Source organism: Chionomys nivalis, chromosome 3 (assembly GCF_950005125.1).
Source record: "Chionomys nivalis chromosome 3, mChiNiv1.1, whole genome shotgun sequence".
NCBI lineage: Eukaryota > Metazoa > Chordata > Mammalia > Rodentia > Cricetidae > Chionomys > Chionomys nivalis.
In genome coordinates this window covers 30456763-30475503 of record NC_080088.1, presented here as the reverse complement: position 1 = coordinate 30475503, position 18741 = coordinate 30456763, and the positions used below count along the sequence as shown (strand labels likewise).

At 33.1% G+C, this 18741-nt stretch overlaps 1 protein-coding gene across 1 annotated transcript in view; it reads right to left on the bottom strand.

Annotated features, from left to right (window-relative positions):
* Cadm2 (cell adhesion molecule 2) overlaps nucleotides 1–18003 on the bottom strand; it is a gene marked incomplete at its 5' end in the record, with an annotated part of 279743 nt that extends 261740 nt beyond the window's left edge. Inside the window, one exon of the mRNA XM_057763908.1 lies at nucleotides 17943–18003. Coding sequence (XP_057619891.1) covers nucleotides 17943–18003 — 61 coding nt within the window. The remainder of the gene's footprint in view (nucleotides 1–17942) is intronic.
* Between the last annotated feature and the right edge of the window lie 738 nt (nucleotides 18004–18741).

Here is an 18741-nt window from a genome sequence, read left to right as displayed (position 1 = left end):
AGCAAGTCCTCCTTCTCCCAATGATGTGAGATTCCCTTGTATGCATTGAATATGCTTTATTGCCATTGATTAATAAAGAAGTTACTTCAGCCTATGGCAGGACAGAATATAGCCAGACAAGAGGCGATATATAGAGAGAATAGGTAGTGTCAAGAAGAGGCCATGTAACTGCTAAAGGAGACAAATGCTGGAAATTTAATGGTAGGCTCCAGCCTCATGGTGATACACAAATTAATAGGAATAGGTTAATTTAAGATTTTTGAGGTAGATAGGAATATGTCTGAGACATTGGTCAAACAACATTTTAATTAATATAATTTCAGTGTAGTTATTTGGGTCTGGGCAGCTGAGAAATGCAAGAATAATCACTGTTTACACAATGATGTCAAAGGTGGGGCCCAGCAGCAATGAAAACTGTGGATTGCTACTCTTGGTGTGAGTTTATTCCTAAATAAATAAAACTGTATAATACTCCATTCCAGGCTATTGTAAAACTCTTTGGTATGACAACACCCCTTGTCCCTCACCCTCTTTTCTTTCTAACACTCCAGGTTAGAGGAGCATGGGGCAGTACCTTGCATTGTTTACAGTGTGATTTTCGAGGAGGCCTAGCTCAGTGTCTCATATTTCACTGTAAGCACTCTTATTCGCTGATCCATATTCATGCTCTCCAACATTTATTATTAAAGATAATCTTATACCAGTAGTAGGAATTGGTAATAAATTTGTAGTTAAGCAGAATATATAATATTAAAATTTGAGAATGAAAGAAACAGATATTAGTTCTGAATATTTTTAATTTAAATCAAATGTTATTTAAATACCTGCTAAATTCACAGATGATAGTTTCTTCTTGAAATATTTAACATATAAAAGATATTTTATGTTATTGTTATTAATTTTTCCCAGCCTGATCACAGTTTCCCTCCCTTTTCTCCTCCCAGTTTCCCCCTACATTTACTACTTCTTCCTTCCTTTCAGAAAAGTGTAGGCCTCCAATGTACATCAGTCAGTCATGGCATATCAACTTACAGCAAGATGAGTCATTTCCTCTCATATTAAGGCTGGACAAGGCAGCCCACTAGAAATAAAACGTCTGGAAAACAGGCAACAGAGCCAGAAACAGTCTCTGATCCTTCTGTTAGGAGTGTCAGAAGAACAAGCTATACAACTATAACAAGTGTGCATTTTTAAATGTATTGCGGAGGAGAATATATTAATCATTCATTGTTAAGAGAATGACAATTCAAAATTCTTGAATTTCTCTTAAACAGTTACAACCAGTAATCGAAAACTCTATAGAAACTAGAACGCTATTGTATGAAGCCATCAAATCAATGTGACCTTTTGGTGACTTTTGTTGATTAGGACTTGGTGAGGTGATGAGATTTTAATTTTTGAATATTAATATGCTTTCATCAAAACTGTTATCTTTCAATAATTTTATTGTCAAGTTAGCTTGAGCATTTTAAATAAAGGAGCATTTTATTGATTTCTATCATTTTATCCTCCATTTTAAATTCATAATAATTTTCTTGACTAACATGATTATATCATAATATATTTAAAATTAAGGTATGCTGTATGTTGAAAAATAAATTTAAATAGCACTTTTTTGAGTTAAAAATATTTTGTTTAATCAGGCTATGAAATATCCAGTTGTATGCTAATACTACTATTATATATATATATACATATACATACATCACATTATATTTATACATTTTTAAATCATGTCTATTGAATATATTATGCAATGTTTTACTATATAGCACTTTAACCTGGCTGTATAAACTAGATATGAAGAATGAGTTGTCTCGTGTATTTGTACATTATAACTTCTGTGGGTAGAGGCAGTCTGAGAATCTGTGAAGACCTCATTATATTCTACCATCCAGGTATACTTAGCCCCAGTACTTTATTGCTTATAGTCACCTCTACTTTAGTTAATGGAAAATGGCATGTCTTTAGGGGATGTGTCATTTTATTGGCCCAAAATACCAGGGAAGTAGTTGACTTTTTCCTTTCTCTGCATTCAGTTACTATTCTGCAATAAGTTCTAATTGGCAATCCATTCACACCAAATGGAGCTTCATCGCACCAAATTCACCGTAGCATGTGATTAAAAGTCATCAATAAACCATCCCTATTCTCTCCCTCTCTCTCTTTCTCTTCCTTTCTCCCTCTCTCTCCCTCTGTGTGTGCGTATTTGTGAGTGTGTGCATGCATGTGAGTATGTATATAAGCAAATGAATTCTTTTCCAGCTCCAAACAACACAGCAGTAACACAGAGCCTAAAACTTCTCTCTCAATTCATAAGCAGACCATGGCTCTTCTTTGTTGTCGTGCTCCACCAGAGCAAAGACAGGACCCATATGAAAACTGAGACACTAGTCTTGCATAGCTATCATTTCATCTACTCCCATCGTGCTTGATTTTCTTTTATTTTCCCCTTATAGCTTCATGCTACCAGACTTCCCGCATCCTAATCATGACAAGTCTGCTCTTGACTCCGGATCTTTCATTGCCTTGATTTTTTTGCCCATAACACTCATCTTCTTTATCATGAATATGGCTACAGTGTTACCTTCATTTTGTCACCTTCTTAGTAATGCCTTGTCCCATTAGTTCTTCTTAAAATATCAATTCACTAACTTCCAGACATGTCTCAACTCACTTCCCAAAGTTTGCTTTTTTATTGTGTCAATTACTGTTAATAGATATATCATCTGTAGAAAATGCTCAATACTGCATATATTTTGATTTCTTTAGTTACTTAAGCACACAATTGAACTAGAAACAACTGAAATAGAACCTGGAAGACAATAGATAACTATTAATTATTTTCAAGGTAATGAGTCAGCATGGAACCTCAGATATTTTAACCTTTTTTTTTTACTATCCTTTTAAAATCATGTGTTATGCCTTAAATCATCTTTTACTTTCAACCCTATGCAGAAATGTTTTTGTAAGCTCTTTCAAATCTCTTTTTAGGAGATTTAAATCTATCTTTTTAAAGTTCTTCCAGTCTTAACCTAACATTTGCTATTCAGTGTGTGAATACTTGTGTCTGAGTTTGTTAGGATAAGGTTTGTAGAATATTCTAGCAAGTACAGAGGGAGGTTGTGAATTCTTTTTATACCAAGATCAATAACCGTCTGAATTGCACAGATTAAATTACCCACAGACCATTTTGGAAGCAGGAGTATAGAGACAAATTCTATGGGTCTCTTGTAGCTCTGTAAAAACTGTTAAAGTTTCAATGAGGAAAAAAAGAGCTCTCATTGAAAAGGTAAACATTCTGCTTTAAAATGATAGAGACAAACGCCCTTACGCAGTACGAGCATTTTTAGAGATAGTAGAGATCATCTGCCTTATGTTCCTGTGTTGCACATAAAAAGGTTTTGTGGAAAGCATACTGCTTGAAATTCAGCTCCAATATTGAGTTAGCTGCAAAGCCCCACTTCTTAGTAAATGCAAGTAAATACACTGACATTTTCAAAGTGTATCTGATACATTTCAATAATTAATTCTTAAGTCAAGGAAGAGTCAGGAAATCAGATGAAGAGCACAGTAGGCTGAAAATTGCCAGTAGGAAGGGAAAAACAAGTCAGCAATAGAGAGAAACTTTTTAAGCTGAATAAAAGGTTAGTGGGATACCACTGGGAAAAAAGATGAAGCTTCCAGGTTTTTAATTATTGTTATTTACATAAACCACCAGAGGACTGAAAAAGAATCAGTCCATAACTTTACAGAAATAGGTATATGTAAAAAAAAAGAGAAATTCATTTGCATTATAGAAAGAACTGGATTAATGAAATACTTATATAATAGGCAGTCTGATGGAAATAATCTAAGAAAAACATCATCTTTTAACTAAAACGACTTGTAAAATATAGGTAGTGGGTAGGAAATGAAGAAATGTTCTAGCCAGGCATGGTGGCCCAAATAGGTATATACTGCAAGAACAGTTTCAGAAAATATGCTGTAATAAGCTCCACTGGGAAGGTTTATATATGTACTACAGATATTCATTTAACTTCATAAGGAGGACTATTGCAAGACTGCTAACTGAGTCAATAAAATTCTAATTGTAAGTGACTAGTGTTTTAATATGGAAAAGATACATTTTTGTATAGAATATCTAAGACATACATAAGAGTAATTACAATAAATTAATTCCATTCAAATGGATCTGTCTGCAAAACCTTGTTTTATGAGATTTCTGGTTATGCTTTAGATTTGTTTATGCATTATTACTCTCAGTAATACCATAATTAAAAGTAATATGATGAAGTTTAAAATTGAAGCAGTGAAAGGTTAGTGAAAACGTTCAATTTAATTCACCACTTACCTTGTGTTTGATTTTAATGTGCTTTCAGATGATCATGGCTAAGGAGGTAACAACATCCTGATCACTGTCATTACTGACCTATGTAGAATATTTTTTTGTCATAGCTTTTGATATCAGGTCTAAAGAAAGGTTAATGTATGCAGAAAGAGATGGCTGGATAAAATCTATAGCGTGCTTTATGAGGTGAAATGCCTGTAACTTGGTGTAGAAACCACGTTCCCAGTGCTAATCCTAGTAAATGTTCACGGCCTCCAAGAAAGCAAATACAATGATACAATAAACCAAGAGACTGATTTTAAGTCATACATATGATAATGGATATTCTTCTATTATGCAATACAGAAACATGAAGTGAAAATGCTAGAAACTGCTAAGAGAAACAAATGCAGCAGCTTGATTTCTGCTTACTGAAGATATTTAATATAGATGGAACTTATGACCTCCAAATGCTTCAAGGGCAATAATTTAAAAAATATTTGCTTAGATTAAAAAATCCCTACATGTTTTCTATGTTTAGTATATGTTATACATATTAAAATAAGTTGTATGTCCTTTGATCTCAATTTTTTCTTCAGAGAATGAAAGAGAAAAAATGAAAGAGTAGCATAGATATTTGATTTTTAACCTGAAATTATATAACATAGTAGTGGTCCAGGTAGGGAATTTTCTATATGTAACATAACTTCTTATTTAGTAATGAAAGATGAGAGTCATTCTATTTTTGTTTTTCTCCTGGGGAGAAATAAATCACCTAAGACAGGAACAAGTGACATGCCCTAATGCACGTTGCAATTACATAAAGGTTTCAAAAACAAACACGGCCACTGTTGGTTAAAGATAAATCTTGTTATGCTGAAATATAAGATGACATCAAAACTATCGTAGATGTGTAAGTCAAATGAGTAAAAAAATGTCAAGGACACTGAACATCCCTATAACTGTGCCCCATTAAAGTTCATAGAATAATTCTCTCCAAACACGTGAGAAAAACCAGAATCTCAGGAAATGAACTCTTTTTTTAAAAAAAATTATTTATTTATTTATTAAAGATTTCTGCCTCCTCCCCACCACCACCTCCCGTTTCCCTCCCGCTCCCCCAATCAAGTCCCCCTCCCTCGTGAGCCCGAAGAGCAATCAGGGTTCCCTGCCCTGTGGGAAGTCCAAGGACCACCCATCTCCATCCGGGTCTAGTAAGGTGAGCATCCAAACTGCCTAGGCTCCCACAAAGCCAGTACGTGCAGTAGGATAAAAAAACCCATTGCCATTGAATGCAAACTTGTGCAACCACTTTGGAAAGTAGTGTGGCGGTTTCTCAGGAAATTCGGGATCAACCTACCTCTGGACCCAGCAATACCACTCTTGGGAATATACCCAAGAGATGCCTTATCATACAACAAAAGTATATGCTCAACTGTGTTCATAGCAGCATTGTTTGTAATAGCCAGAACCTGGAAACAACCTAGATGCCCTTCAATGGACGAAGAAAGTATGGAATATATACATATTAGAGTACTACTCAGCGGTAAAAAAACAATGACTTCTTGAAGTTTGCATGCAAATGGACGGAAATAAAAAACACTATCCTGAGTGAGGTAAGCCAGACCCAAAAAGAGGAACATGGAATGTACTCACTCATATTTGGTTTCTAGCCATAAATAAAGGACATTGAGCCTAAAATTCCTGATCCTAGAGAAGCTAAATAAAAAGGTGAACCCAAAGGAAAACATATAGGCATCCTCCTGAATATCAAACTTCATCAGGCAATGAAAGGAGACAGAGACAGAGACCCACATTGGAGCACCGGACTGAAATCTCAAGGTTCAAATCAGGAGCAGAAGGAGAGAGAGCACGAGCAAGGAATTCAGGACCCTGAGGGGTGCATGCACACACTGAGACAATGGGGATGATCTATTGGGAACTCACCAAGGCCAGCTGGCCTGGGTCTGAAAAAGCATGGGATAAAACCGGACTCGCTGAACATAGCGGACAATGAGGACTAGGGAAATGAACTCTTGAGAGGTCCTTGGGAACAGAAATGTCTGCCCATTAAGATAAAGAACAAAGATAATGCCTGTCTGGAAAAGAACGCCCAATGCTTGTTTGGACTGATGAAGATAAAGATGCTAGGTAAAATGGGTATAGAGCTGAGTTCTGAACAAAGAAACTGTTTTAAATGGGAACTTATTTATTGGTACTGATGCGAGGAATCAATTTGAGAGAAAGAAGTCAGGGACGGGAGCAGAGAAAAATGTAGAGCTCAATAAAATTCAATAAAAAAAGAAATTAGGCCTAAGTTTCTTGATGGAAATGTTGCAGTGGGGTCCTTTGGGCAAGCAAAAGAGCAGTGGTGGATAATATAGGGACATGAAACTCTGACTTTAGTACGAGAACTCATCCAGTAATTTGAAAACCTGAGTGATCTGGTGGCAAACAGCAGACTTCCAAGGAGAGGATGATTAGTCTCTAAGGTTCTTCACAGCCAAAAGAAAAGCAGGGGGATAAGGAACAGGAAGAGAACAATTATGTTGGCGATCAATATATAGTAAAAGCTAAAGACCTACACTAGAAAAATTGAGCCATTATATACTTTAGATCAAGATAACTGGTCACTTAAACAAGGCTTTGGAATTAATGTTGAAAAATGTAAGTCATTTCATCCACATACTATAACAAAAATTTCATTATATTGTTAATGCAATATTGTATTATTGAAGCTAACAGGCTGAGTTTTATTATGGTGCTCATTGGGGTAAAATATATCAGTGAAAAATATATGAATTTTTTCTGCTATTGAAGATTAAGTTATTCCAAGATATCAAATGAATAAAAAAGCTTATTATATTTATAGATATTAAAAGACTACATAGATTTTTTTTAACAAATTCCTTAGGAAATGAGATGTTATCAATAGATGTATACTTGTAATTAATGGTGTTACTTTAATCATTGAGCCCAGATATCAATTATATTTGTCTATTTAATTTCATATAGCAATGTAATTCATAATGCATTTGTTTCTGAGGTAAAACGAGCTGAACATGCTAAATCATTTTCCCAAAAAACAGTTCAGTACTGCTCCTCATATCTGTCCTTTGCATATGAATCTCAGCAACTCAAGGAAAAACAGTGATTGTAATAAGTACTGACTGGAGTATGATATGTCACAGTACTGGATCAAAAAAATCCATATTTTAATATTCTTGTTACATGAATTCTCTTTGTTCTTTGTAAAATTGCAATAGAAGATTTTGTCTCACAGTCTATCTGATAGTTTTATAATATTTAAGCAATTGCTTTCAAGTGTTACCTTACTGGTTAATGCTTTGGTATTACAATATAAGGTGTATTATTTTCTAAAATAAAAGTTCTGTCTAATAATGAATTCATTGCAATGAATTTAACTTGTATTTTATGCAAATTTTCAATAATTGTATTATTTTACTCTTTTGCAGGTAATTTATTTTTATTTTCAAATTCTTTTATTTTTTATTAAAATATATCTTGATTGCAATATATTTATTAAAATATATATACCATATATATTTGCACAACATATTTATGAGGCTTATACAGTCAGACAACTTTAAAAGAAAAGAAATCATAATAAATTTATCTAAACTTTATCAATTCAGATGTATTTTAGTGTTTATCTCCTTGTCACTTTAAAAATTGTTGATTACTTTGATGGTATTTAATTTTTTTACTCAAATCTACCATAAAAGATAATTAGTAGAGAAGATAATTTTCAACAACCAAACAAATCATTATTATTCTGATTGTTCAATATTTACTGTAACATGTAAATGAGAACATGTCAAATTTTAATAGCACAATATAAAACTAATAATGCAACCTTTACTTGTTTATGCTTTAAAACCTCCCTGATAGAAGACTCAATGGACAGTAACAGTTATTCTTATTATCCTGAGGTGATTTTATACAAAAATTTACTGTTTTGGTAGATTATAAACATATATTCAAGTTAGAAGTGGCATCTAATTTTTTCCCCTAAATAACTGAGACTGATATGTCCATTAAAGTTTTTTAATTTAATTACTAAATGCATTATATAGTTTTTACTTTTGACTAAGGCCTAAATTCAAAAATTACTTTGGAAACTAAAAGATAATAATTATATGTGAGTCAAATGTTATGTCACAAATGTATTTCCTGTGGTTGTAAAATAGAATGACTGTGGCTTTCAAATAATGTCCTTTGGGTATAAAGTAGGCTTTAAATTATATAGTTCCTTCTGGTTTATTTTGAGGATTGTCCTAAAAATAACAAAAAATTATTTTATTAACTTGAATTTTCCAATCTTTCTGCAGTATTAATAAGACAATATAAAAATAATGAAAGTATGGGGCAGAAAAAATATGCTGATTGAATTAAACATGAGAAATGCTCATTAAGTACCTAAGTTTATTTAATACATATAGAGTCATTTTGCAAAAATGACCCTTGTTCATGTGAACCAGGGGAAATGATGGATTAAACAACATTCAAACAACAGAAATGCTCAAGTCATTTTCAACACTCCCCAAAGCCTGTAATGAGTTTTAAATTTTGTTACATTAGTTATAGTTAACCTAAATCTACATCGTGCTACTGTTTTGTGACAAAGAAAACATTTCATTGATAAAGAATAACTTTTTTTTATTTGCTAAGAAGGTAATTTTGATTCTTTAAAGAACCCAAAATAAATATTCTATGTCTCTAGGGAAAGTTATGCATATATTATCATGTGTAGACAGTTCCCTGCTTTTGAGTTTCCTTTGAATATACTGTGGTAATCTTATATATTTTATATTATAACTCTGAATCTATATCATGAATAGTTTATAACTTTAGTTGTATAACCTGAAGACATGACATACTTACCCAAAATGATTTTGAATCTGGTGGAAGACAACTTCAAAGAATACTTAATGATTATTAAACCCAAACCTTACATTAGTCTTATATCTGAATAGCACACTTATACAAAGTAAACTCAGTACCTAACAAGAATGGGCAATGAACTTTTTAATGATACATATATTTTTATCACCAAAATAATCTCATTCTGAATAGGTGTAAGATTAAGAGTATACAGAACTCTTTTGTATCCTTCTCAGTATAGAACTTAATTAATATGATAATTAAATATACAGGTTTTTGAGAAATATCACTTAACAGCTATTCTTACCTTCATGAACTAATGTGTACCATGTTTTTCTACACCCTGAATGTAGTGTTGAAATACTATGAAATGTCTATTATTTCATAGATGAAGATCAGTAATATAAACAACAAGTACTTTAGAAACATTTCTTGCCTTTTTAGTTAATATCAAATGTGGAATTATTTTTAAATAGATGTTATTTTATATTATTTTCCAAAATGGAATTTATACCTATGCACTTTTTAAAATTTCCCATTTCTCTTAAAATAGCAAAAGCAAAAATCAACAAATAATATACTTCTAGTTTGACCTTACAGTCATTCAACAGCAAGCTTTCTCTTAGGTTTGTCCTGACTCTCGTTGATTCCTGCTTAGGCACCATAGGGTCTTTCCTTGAGTGAACCTGGGATTTGGAGAGAGTTCACCCCACCACAAAGAACTCCACTCAACTAAAGAACACCAAGATTGGAAGAAATGATGCAATCGTACTTTAAAAAAGATATATTTTAGCTCACATTGTTAAAAGTGTCCCAGTTTGTCAACTTTTCTCTGTGACTTTGAGTCTATATGACAGAATATCATGTTTGTGATGGTCATGGGTAACCACATAATGGTGATTGAGAAAAACAAGCACACAGAAGAGAGGAGCAATGACCAACCTCATCTTTCAGGGCTTCCTCCCTTCTACTCTTTTCCTTGGTTTCACATTCTAAAGGTGCATGGCATATCTGTGATTCCATAGACTAGTGACTAATACTCCGTACGATGGCTGTGGAGAAGCATTTGATACCTAGCCATAATATTTCCTGAGTAACCCTTCCTGCAATATTCTTCAACAGGTTTCAGTTACTAGTCTTCGTAACTAAATCTCATTGTATCTTTGTGACATTGTTTCAGCTCTATTAAATTATTTTTTATGGATAATCTATAATTAATCACTAGGCTTCCCCCAGAATTATCACCATTAAATCCATTGATGAATTCTTCATTTTTCATTTATTGCACACAAAAGAGAGCACCTTAATTAATGGAGGATTATCTTTGTTTGCTCTACAGTTCTTTTCTGTCTCTGCTAGCATTTTCTCATCTGCTAACTTATTATACCTAAGAACTTAATCATGAGCTCTTTTATCTTTTCCTCAAGCTCTGCTCATGCATTTGAAGACCTTTTTATTCTTGTTGTTGTGGGATATAAATTGCTATCATGTAGAATTTGTAGAATTTCCATATTTTATCATAAACTGACAAAAATGTAGAGGTCAATAGTTCAACATAAAGTCACATATTAAAAATACATTAGCCACTCTATTAATACTAAGGGTATTTAATAAGAAAAAGCATAAAATGTATTTCATTATTATAAAGTCCACCATATGGAGTATTTGACATGGACACAGTTCAGAGGTCCCATTTTATTCAACACTGAGCCCCAGGCTCTTGTCTCAGTAATTATGCCCCATTTATTTCTGCCTGGATATCCATTAAATGGTTAAGGGTATTTTCATGCATTCTTTTCCACCAATATAAATCTGTAAAGCAAACCGCATTGATAATATTATCTCTATTTTACAGATGACTGAAGAGGAGTAAATACAAGAACAAATACTAGAAGCCAGGCAGAAGAATGTTCTCCATAGCTTATAAGAAGGTGCTTCATTAGTGAGAAATATATTATGATGCCTTGGAGAATTATTTCCCCTAAAATATTTAACCATTGCCATGTCAAATTTAAGGTATAAAGTAGCATTTACTTTTAGTGTACTTCAAATTTTGAGCATATAACATTTGTTTTCAATTTGTTGCTAAAATCTTCAAATAACTTCTGCAGACAGATCACTGTGTCTTCCTCATCATAGACTATTCCTGTTTAGAAACCTAAAAACCAAACAAAGCATGGGTTTTTAATGATAATCTTTCTAAACCCGCATGCAATAGCTGCAGCTTAAGGGCTATAAGTTGTATTACATAAGCAGAATTTTCTTTTATTAGCGTAATAGAATTACACCAACTGGTTGAAACTGAACAGAAGCAGACGATGTCTTTTAAGTTGAGACCTGTTTAGACTACATCAAAAGGTTTCGTAATTATTTGTTTATGGTTCCCAGGAGACTATAAAGTACAAATGCTTAAACTAACTTATAATTGCCATACAAAGTTGTGCCCTAGTTTGTGTCAAAATCGGTTTCTTCATCCACCTTACAGGGAAGCTCACGCCTGATTTTATATTCAAGAAGACAGAAAGGATGAGGAATTACAGCTCCATTAACTTCTGTAAAATATAATATTGTTTTAGACTTGCAAATGGAATGACTACCTGGAGGGCTCTATCTTTCAGGAGCTAGACTAATTTGTATTGAGCAACATGAACAGTACAGTTACACAACAGAAATAAATGAGAAACACCAGAAAAGAAGTACATGTCAACATCTCCACACAGCAAGAAATCAAAACAAACTCAACTAAATGAAGCTGCACTTTAGAATCAACTAGATTTGTCTATTTTTTTGCCCATTTAGTCACCTAAGATTAATTTTTCATGTGTATATACTTTGGGTGCTCTCAGCTTGGCATTTCATATTATCTATGCTTGAAGTGTATCTATAAAATTCATTATCTAATTGTAAAATTACCTTATTAATTTTCCAATATAATTATCATAAAGTAAATGAATGAGATATATAGAAAACAGAACAAAACCAGAATAATAAATCAGAAATACAGGGGAGTGTTAGAGAGATGGCTAAGTTGTTAAGAGGACTTGTTATTTTACCAGATGACCCCAATTTGATTCTGAGCAGTCACAGAGTAACTCAAAAATACATATAATTCCAGTTTAAGGGGCTCTGAAATCATCTTCTCTTTTTCTGGGCATCAGGTATGCATGTGTTGTACAGAAATTCATGTAGGCAAAGCACCCATGCACACAGAAGCAAACTCTCAAATTAACAACAACAAATGTACATTGAAAATACATCTCTGCAACCGTTCCATGTAAGCAGTTGTGCTAATCAATCCATCCTCATTTTGAGCTCTACTCCTAACTGGGTAATTCTAGACCTACATTCATACTAAATAATATTTAGGAAAACTGAAGTGAGAATTAACATTGTCTCATTAGAATTTTGAGCAGAGTGGAACTTGACATCTATAGTTAGCTTGTCTTGTTTGACATCTTTGTTCTGTCTCAATCTTTTGCAACCTTAAGCAATTATTTTAAGTCTTTGTTCTTACTTTTAACAGTTTAAAAGAAGAAAAATCCACCTATCTCAGAATGCTTTTGTGAGGTTTGAATGAGAAAACAAAGACAAAATGTTTAGTGCAAGATCCACACTATGATCCAAGAAGGATTAGTTTTCTTAAATTATTATTCTCAGATTTTTAATTGATAGTATATTATTTAGTATCAAATTATATCCTCATAAAACGCATTCACCCATTGTGTGTGGTACTTTCTTTAATAAATATCTTAGAGCAGTAAGATTACCTGGGATGTACATAAGGAGAATTGTCTTGCAGAGAGACACACTTCAATATCTTCACCTGAAGTCCTTGGTGGTTGTAAATCACAGTAAGATAAGAAGTTTTACCATTCTATTACATGTGTTTACCTACTTCATTTGCTTCTCTAGCTCAGCCTTTTAGAGGGTAAATAAACACAAGCTTCAAAAGTTGTTCATTGATTAGTTACTTTGGTGAAGGTTTTGAAACTGTATAAGAGTTCTTTTAAGTTAAAATTAAGCATGGATTTATAGAAGTATTTAAATTTTGTTCTGCCATATATTTTTCAATTGTCCTTTCACTGATAATGAAAAACAAGTTAATTTTATATTTTAAGTGTAATATCAATTATTTAATAATAACTTTCTTAATACTCATTTTTTTCTTTGATTTGAGTTAAATTAAATTTTACCTGTGATATTTATACAATTTAGCTTTAGGAATAAAAATAAGAAAGATAGGCTGTTTACTTAGTGGATTATTAACATCATATGTTCCGGAGTCATCTCAGTTTGTAATGATTATAACATTATGAGTGTCATTGTGACAATGAAATTCAGCTGATACTCAAAATATTTTTAAGCATGTCTTCAACTGTTTCATATTTGTTTGTTCCCATCAGAGATGCCATTTGAAAAGTGATAGTAATATAACAGAAAAAAATAAAATTTATTGAGAGGTTGTATAGTTTTCCATATTAATCTCCTTTAGTAGGTAGAACAATCTAATTTTGAACTGACTACAGTGAAAAGTTTGAAAAATTGCCAGGTCATCACATAGTGCAAAAACAGGGTTCATCCTATGTCTGTCTTGAAAATAAAAGTCTTAGCCTGCACAATCTCCTTATAACACAAAATAAATATTTGTGTTCCACCTAAGGCAAACCATGGGAGCGTCTAAACAATGTTTCAACCTTAAAGTATTATGTCCCCTTATGTTTAACTTAAATATTATACACTGATTGCATATCATATTCAAATACACATTCAGAGACTAAGATTATCAAATTGTCTTAAGTATGAGTATTCCAAAATTAAGCAAATTTAAATATAGTTGCCACTTTCCATTTCAAACAATGTATACATTTTAATTTAAGTAGTTGAGAACTGTACTGTATCTTTTAATTCTTTTGGAAAGTCAGAATAATTATGCTAATTTTCCTCTGAGCACTTTATAATGATAATATGATTCTAAGAGTTATGGTATCCACTTTGAAAATAATACCTAAATACTATTGTGCTGGAAATGGCATAAAATCTTCTCTATTTTTGCCAAAGTTTGAATAGAAAAAAGAAATGAAAATTAAAGAGTAAAATACTTTTGCTAGACTAAGATTATTAAAATTATAAAATTATGAAAAAATTAATTTAACATAAATTTGCTCTAATTTGTATAACTCAATAATACGATTAAAATTACTTTACACAAATTCATTTTGAGAATTCTCCAGAATGCTCTTTCACTATCTTTCTAAGTGGCAAAGCATTGGTGATCCTATTTAAAATTCAGTATGATATACAAATGCAGGGTAGACTGTACTGGGTTGAGAATTAAGCAGGAAACTAGCTAAAAACAACTCCAGGCAAGCTCAGAGGAATGAATGTTTTGAAGACGAGAGATTCACATAAAAGCTACTGTGGGGACAGAATCAGGACAATTTGATAACTAAGTGCCTATAAGTGCCATGAGGGCTGTAGGGGAGGGGAAGTGAAAGGCGTTTTAAGATGCTGTTGCTATTAGAAGCTGTGGTGAATTCAATTTTGCAGGATAAAATAAAAAAAATAGTTTTTAATATTGCAATGGAAACACTCTACAAGGAGATAGAGATAACTACTGGACCAGAGACTATTAATGTAAGAACCTTTAATGACAATGATTATATTAATTAACACCCATGAATATAAACAAGAGAAACCTTTCTAGAAAACTTAAATAGATAAGTCATGTCACCATCTGCAAAACAGGAAGAAAATACAGCTTCAGAAATGCATTAGTAGGATCCAGCTTGTAATGGCGTTAGTGTTTTCTCAGCCTCAGACACCGAAACTTCCTGCTTCAATAGTTTGTGTTTGTTTTCTTAGACTTTTCTTATTTAATGAACACAAAACATTATGATCATGAATAGCAAAGAGAATTGAACACTGAGGCTCAATGTTTCATATTGTCTGCTGTTTGTAGCTTTGCTTCTGTTCACAGTTTTTCTTCTCTCTCTCTCTCTCTCTCTCTCTCTCTCTCTCTCTCTCTCTCTCTCTCTCTCTCTCTCTGTGTGTGTGTGTGTGTGTGTGTCTCTGTCTCTTTCTCTTTCTGCATACGTGTATATTCATGTGCGTATTCTAGCTTGAATATGTATGAGTGAGTGTTCTAGCTTACACACATAGTCATATGTGTTCAGGTGTGTGTTTGTATGCACATAGGACAAAGGATAGCTTTGTGCGGTTTTCCACAGGCATGTCTATCTTTTTGGAGCAATTCTGTCAAATACCTTCATTTAATGTCCATCTTTCTTTTTTGTATTTCTTATAGTTTAATTATTATAATAGTAAACTTCAGGAACAGCACAGAACACGGGCAAAATGAAAAAGCATGTTCTTGCAAGAAGTAGATCTATGCTTCCTGAGGGCAGCTATCGGTGCTTTGCAGACGGGAGGCCAGAGAGGCCTATCTAGTTGGCATTTTTGAAGATACCATCTTGTGTGCCGTCTTTGCAAAATGTGTGACACTAGTGTTACGGGAGGTCCTTCCGCTCCTCCAGCCAATAGCCGCCGAGATACCAGCCCATTGGGGCATGGTCTCTTTCCCTTTAAAAAAGGCGGCTACTTCACTCCTCTCTCTCTTTACTTCCTGCTCCAGTTCCGGCGACTAGACTTCTTCCTAATTGCATGCGCAGAGGGCTGTTGTCTGGGACGGTGATCTGTAAGTTTATTACCCTTTAAATAAATACCACCCTATTAATCACAATTACAAACTGGTGTGGGATTGTTTATGCCTTGCGCCTTCACACTAGCATGCCACATACACCAGAGAGTGCTTAAGAGTCCACTATTCTGAGGGAAAACATTTAATTCTCAAATATTTTTCCTCTTCTTCCTGTCATCAGTAGTTCTCAATGTTAGATATTTTCTCGCGGGGTAAAAACGTATCTAAGTATATGATTGTTGAGTGGAAAAATAAGGGGCGGAAGTCAGGTAGTGGCAGATTGTTCATTTACATTTGTGTGTGAATGCACATAAAACATTCATGTCAGCAAAATGTATATCTTTCTTAAACATTTTGGAAGTAAATCACAGTGATTCTGAGATATAATTGATTTTAAAAGTGCAATTTTGCCATTTATAACATCTTGTTCATGCATAGAATGGTCATAGGACAAACTGCAGCAAGGTTCCATACGGACTTGTAGAGAAGGAGAGAGGGCAGATAAAGAAGGAGGGGACGTATCAATGAACTGAGCACAGAAGCTTGCCTGAATTGTGGAACTCAGCGAATGTGGAGTATGACCTACAGCTGTGTTTCTCGGCCATGTGTTTACTTTCTTACATTTAAGTTCTCCATCTCTTGTCCTATAGCTTTAGTTATTTTTCAGAATTATCAAGTCAGTAAATACTTGATTAGTACAACAGGATTTTTTCAAATTTATTTTTCTGAATTCCCAGACAAACATGCAGTGTGTAGTTAAAAACGACCTCTTTCGTAATTATAATACACTGTTCTCATGCCTGATTCCATAACTTTAGTTACCCTAAACTTCAGCTTATGTGTACTTCCTTTCCATCCTCAAGAACCATTTCATGTTCTACACCATTCACAAACATCTCCAATCATAACTAAACCTCTTTATACTTACACGCTACTCTCCACAATTAATAGTTACTATAAATTGTTCTAATTGCTCGTTGTTAAAAACCGGACTTTGTAACTTTTTATTATAAAATGCACTATGTTTGAAAGTTTGTGAGCATATACTCATTATCAAGCATAATTTTTATGGGACTCTGAATATGTTTGTTGTTAATATTCACCAACCACTCTGAAAATCATGTGACTATGCCAGAAGCCACATCCAATGGGACAGGAAGCAGGCTAAGGGTTTAGGAGACAGGCTGCAATGGATTGTCTCTCATCTCTATATCCATAGGGCTGTATAAACAATTGTGTCTTTAAAACAATTGTAAAGATTTCTTGACCTTATAGATAGGAAGCAGCAATTATGGTGGTAATCCTGATAATTAAACTACAGCACTAGAATCCGAGCCCAAAGTTTAAACAAGCTAGATTTAGTATTTAAGAAATAAAGGGTTTTCATTAATTTGTTTTGTTTTGTTAGTTGTTGTGTGTGTACTTAAAGTTGAATGAAAGGCCTGTGCTTCTAGGAAATCATCCTGGCACTGAGCTATATACCAGCCCATAGGGCAAATTTTTGTTCTTTCAAGGAGACATCTTTGGCATTGACAAAATGCATGCAACCCATGACATCATATTTAATATATCTTTTAGAGACAAACTAAATTTACACATAAAATGAAAGAACATCAATAAATAGAATCTCAGAGTGAAAACTACTTAATTTTTAGAACATTTGATTTTAAGTAATTCTATGAAGGCTCACACTATTTTCTATTAATGTTATTTATATGGTATATTTCATCTAGTTCTCAATTTTATGAAGAAAGCAAAATTCATCTAATCAAAGGACTTTAATTCATAAAATAATGTGCAAAAAAGTTATGCTACAACAACCATGGAAATATAGACATGCATCACAAACTGAATCTTTAAATAATGTATTCATGTTTGTAGAAATTTATAAAAAGACACAGAGCAAAAGAATACTGTTACCAATAGAAGTGATTTCATCGTTAAAGAGGCAATAGAAGACTGAGCAGAAATAGAAGCATCACACATCATGCAAAAAGGAATAAAGCTCACCTTTGACTTTACTTTTTGAAGCAGCCGCTGATACCAAGGAAAGGTTGCACAAGAAGAAGAAAGAGACACATTAGATGTGAGAAAGATCTCAGGTAGAAAAGCAGAGATTATCCTATTGTTAGTCAAAGCTGTAAAAGACCAAACCATATAACAAGAAACAGAAATTTGATTGTTATATTTTGTTAGTATAAGATTAAAATTCTTGAATAATTTTAAGAAAGAAGTCGAGAGGAAATCCCAAGCAAGTCACTGAACTCTTTTTAAGGAACAATCATCTTTCTTTCTCTACCTTTCTTAATTCATATTTAATTAATAATCATTTAAAGAATATTTATAAATGGCTTAAGTGTATTTAATACTACTTTTTAAACAAACACATAACCTATAAAGGGAAATTCATAAGAGTGTGTAATTTGAGTACCCTTTTTTTCACCAATCATATACTCAACACATTCTGGAAACTTTTTGGTATTCATCCATGCATTTTAGGTTCAAAAACTTGAAATTACACAGCTTTAATTACCAAATTAAGTACTCATGCTTCAAGAACTTAAATTTGCAATAGATAGAGACCACTACATGAAACCACAACTAGTCAAAATTTTGAGAAAAAAAGATTATAGTGTGTTCAACCTGAGTTGTTAATTCTACAAACCAATCACATTAGTTCAGGGAACATTTCAGAACAGAAAGATTTTAAGAGTCAGAATATGAGGAAATCTTCATAAATGCAAAGATAATTCAGCAATATGATTGCATAAACATGGCCTGAGCAATTATAAGAAAAAATAGACATGCT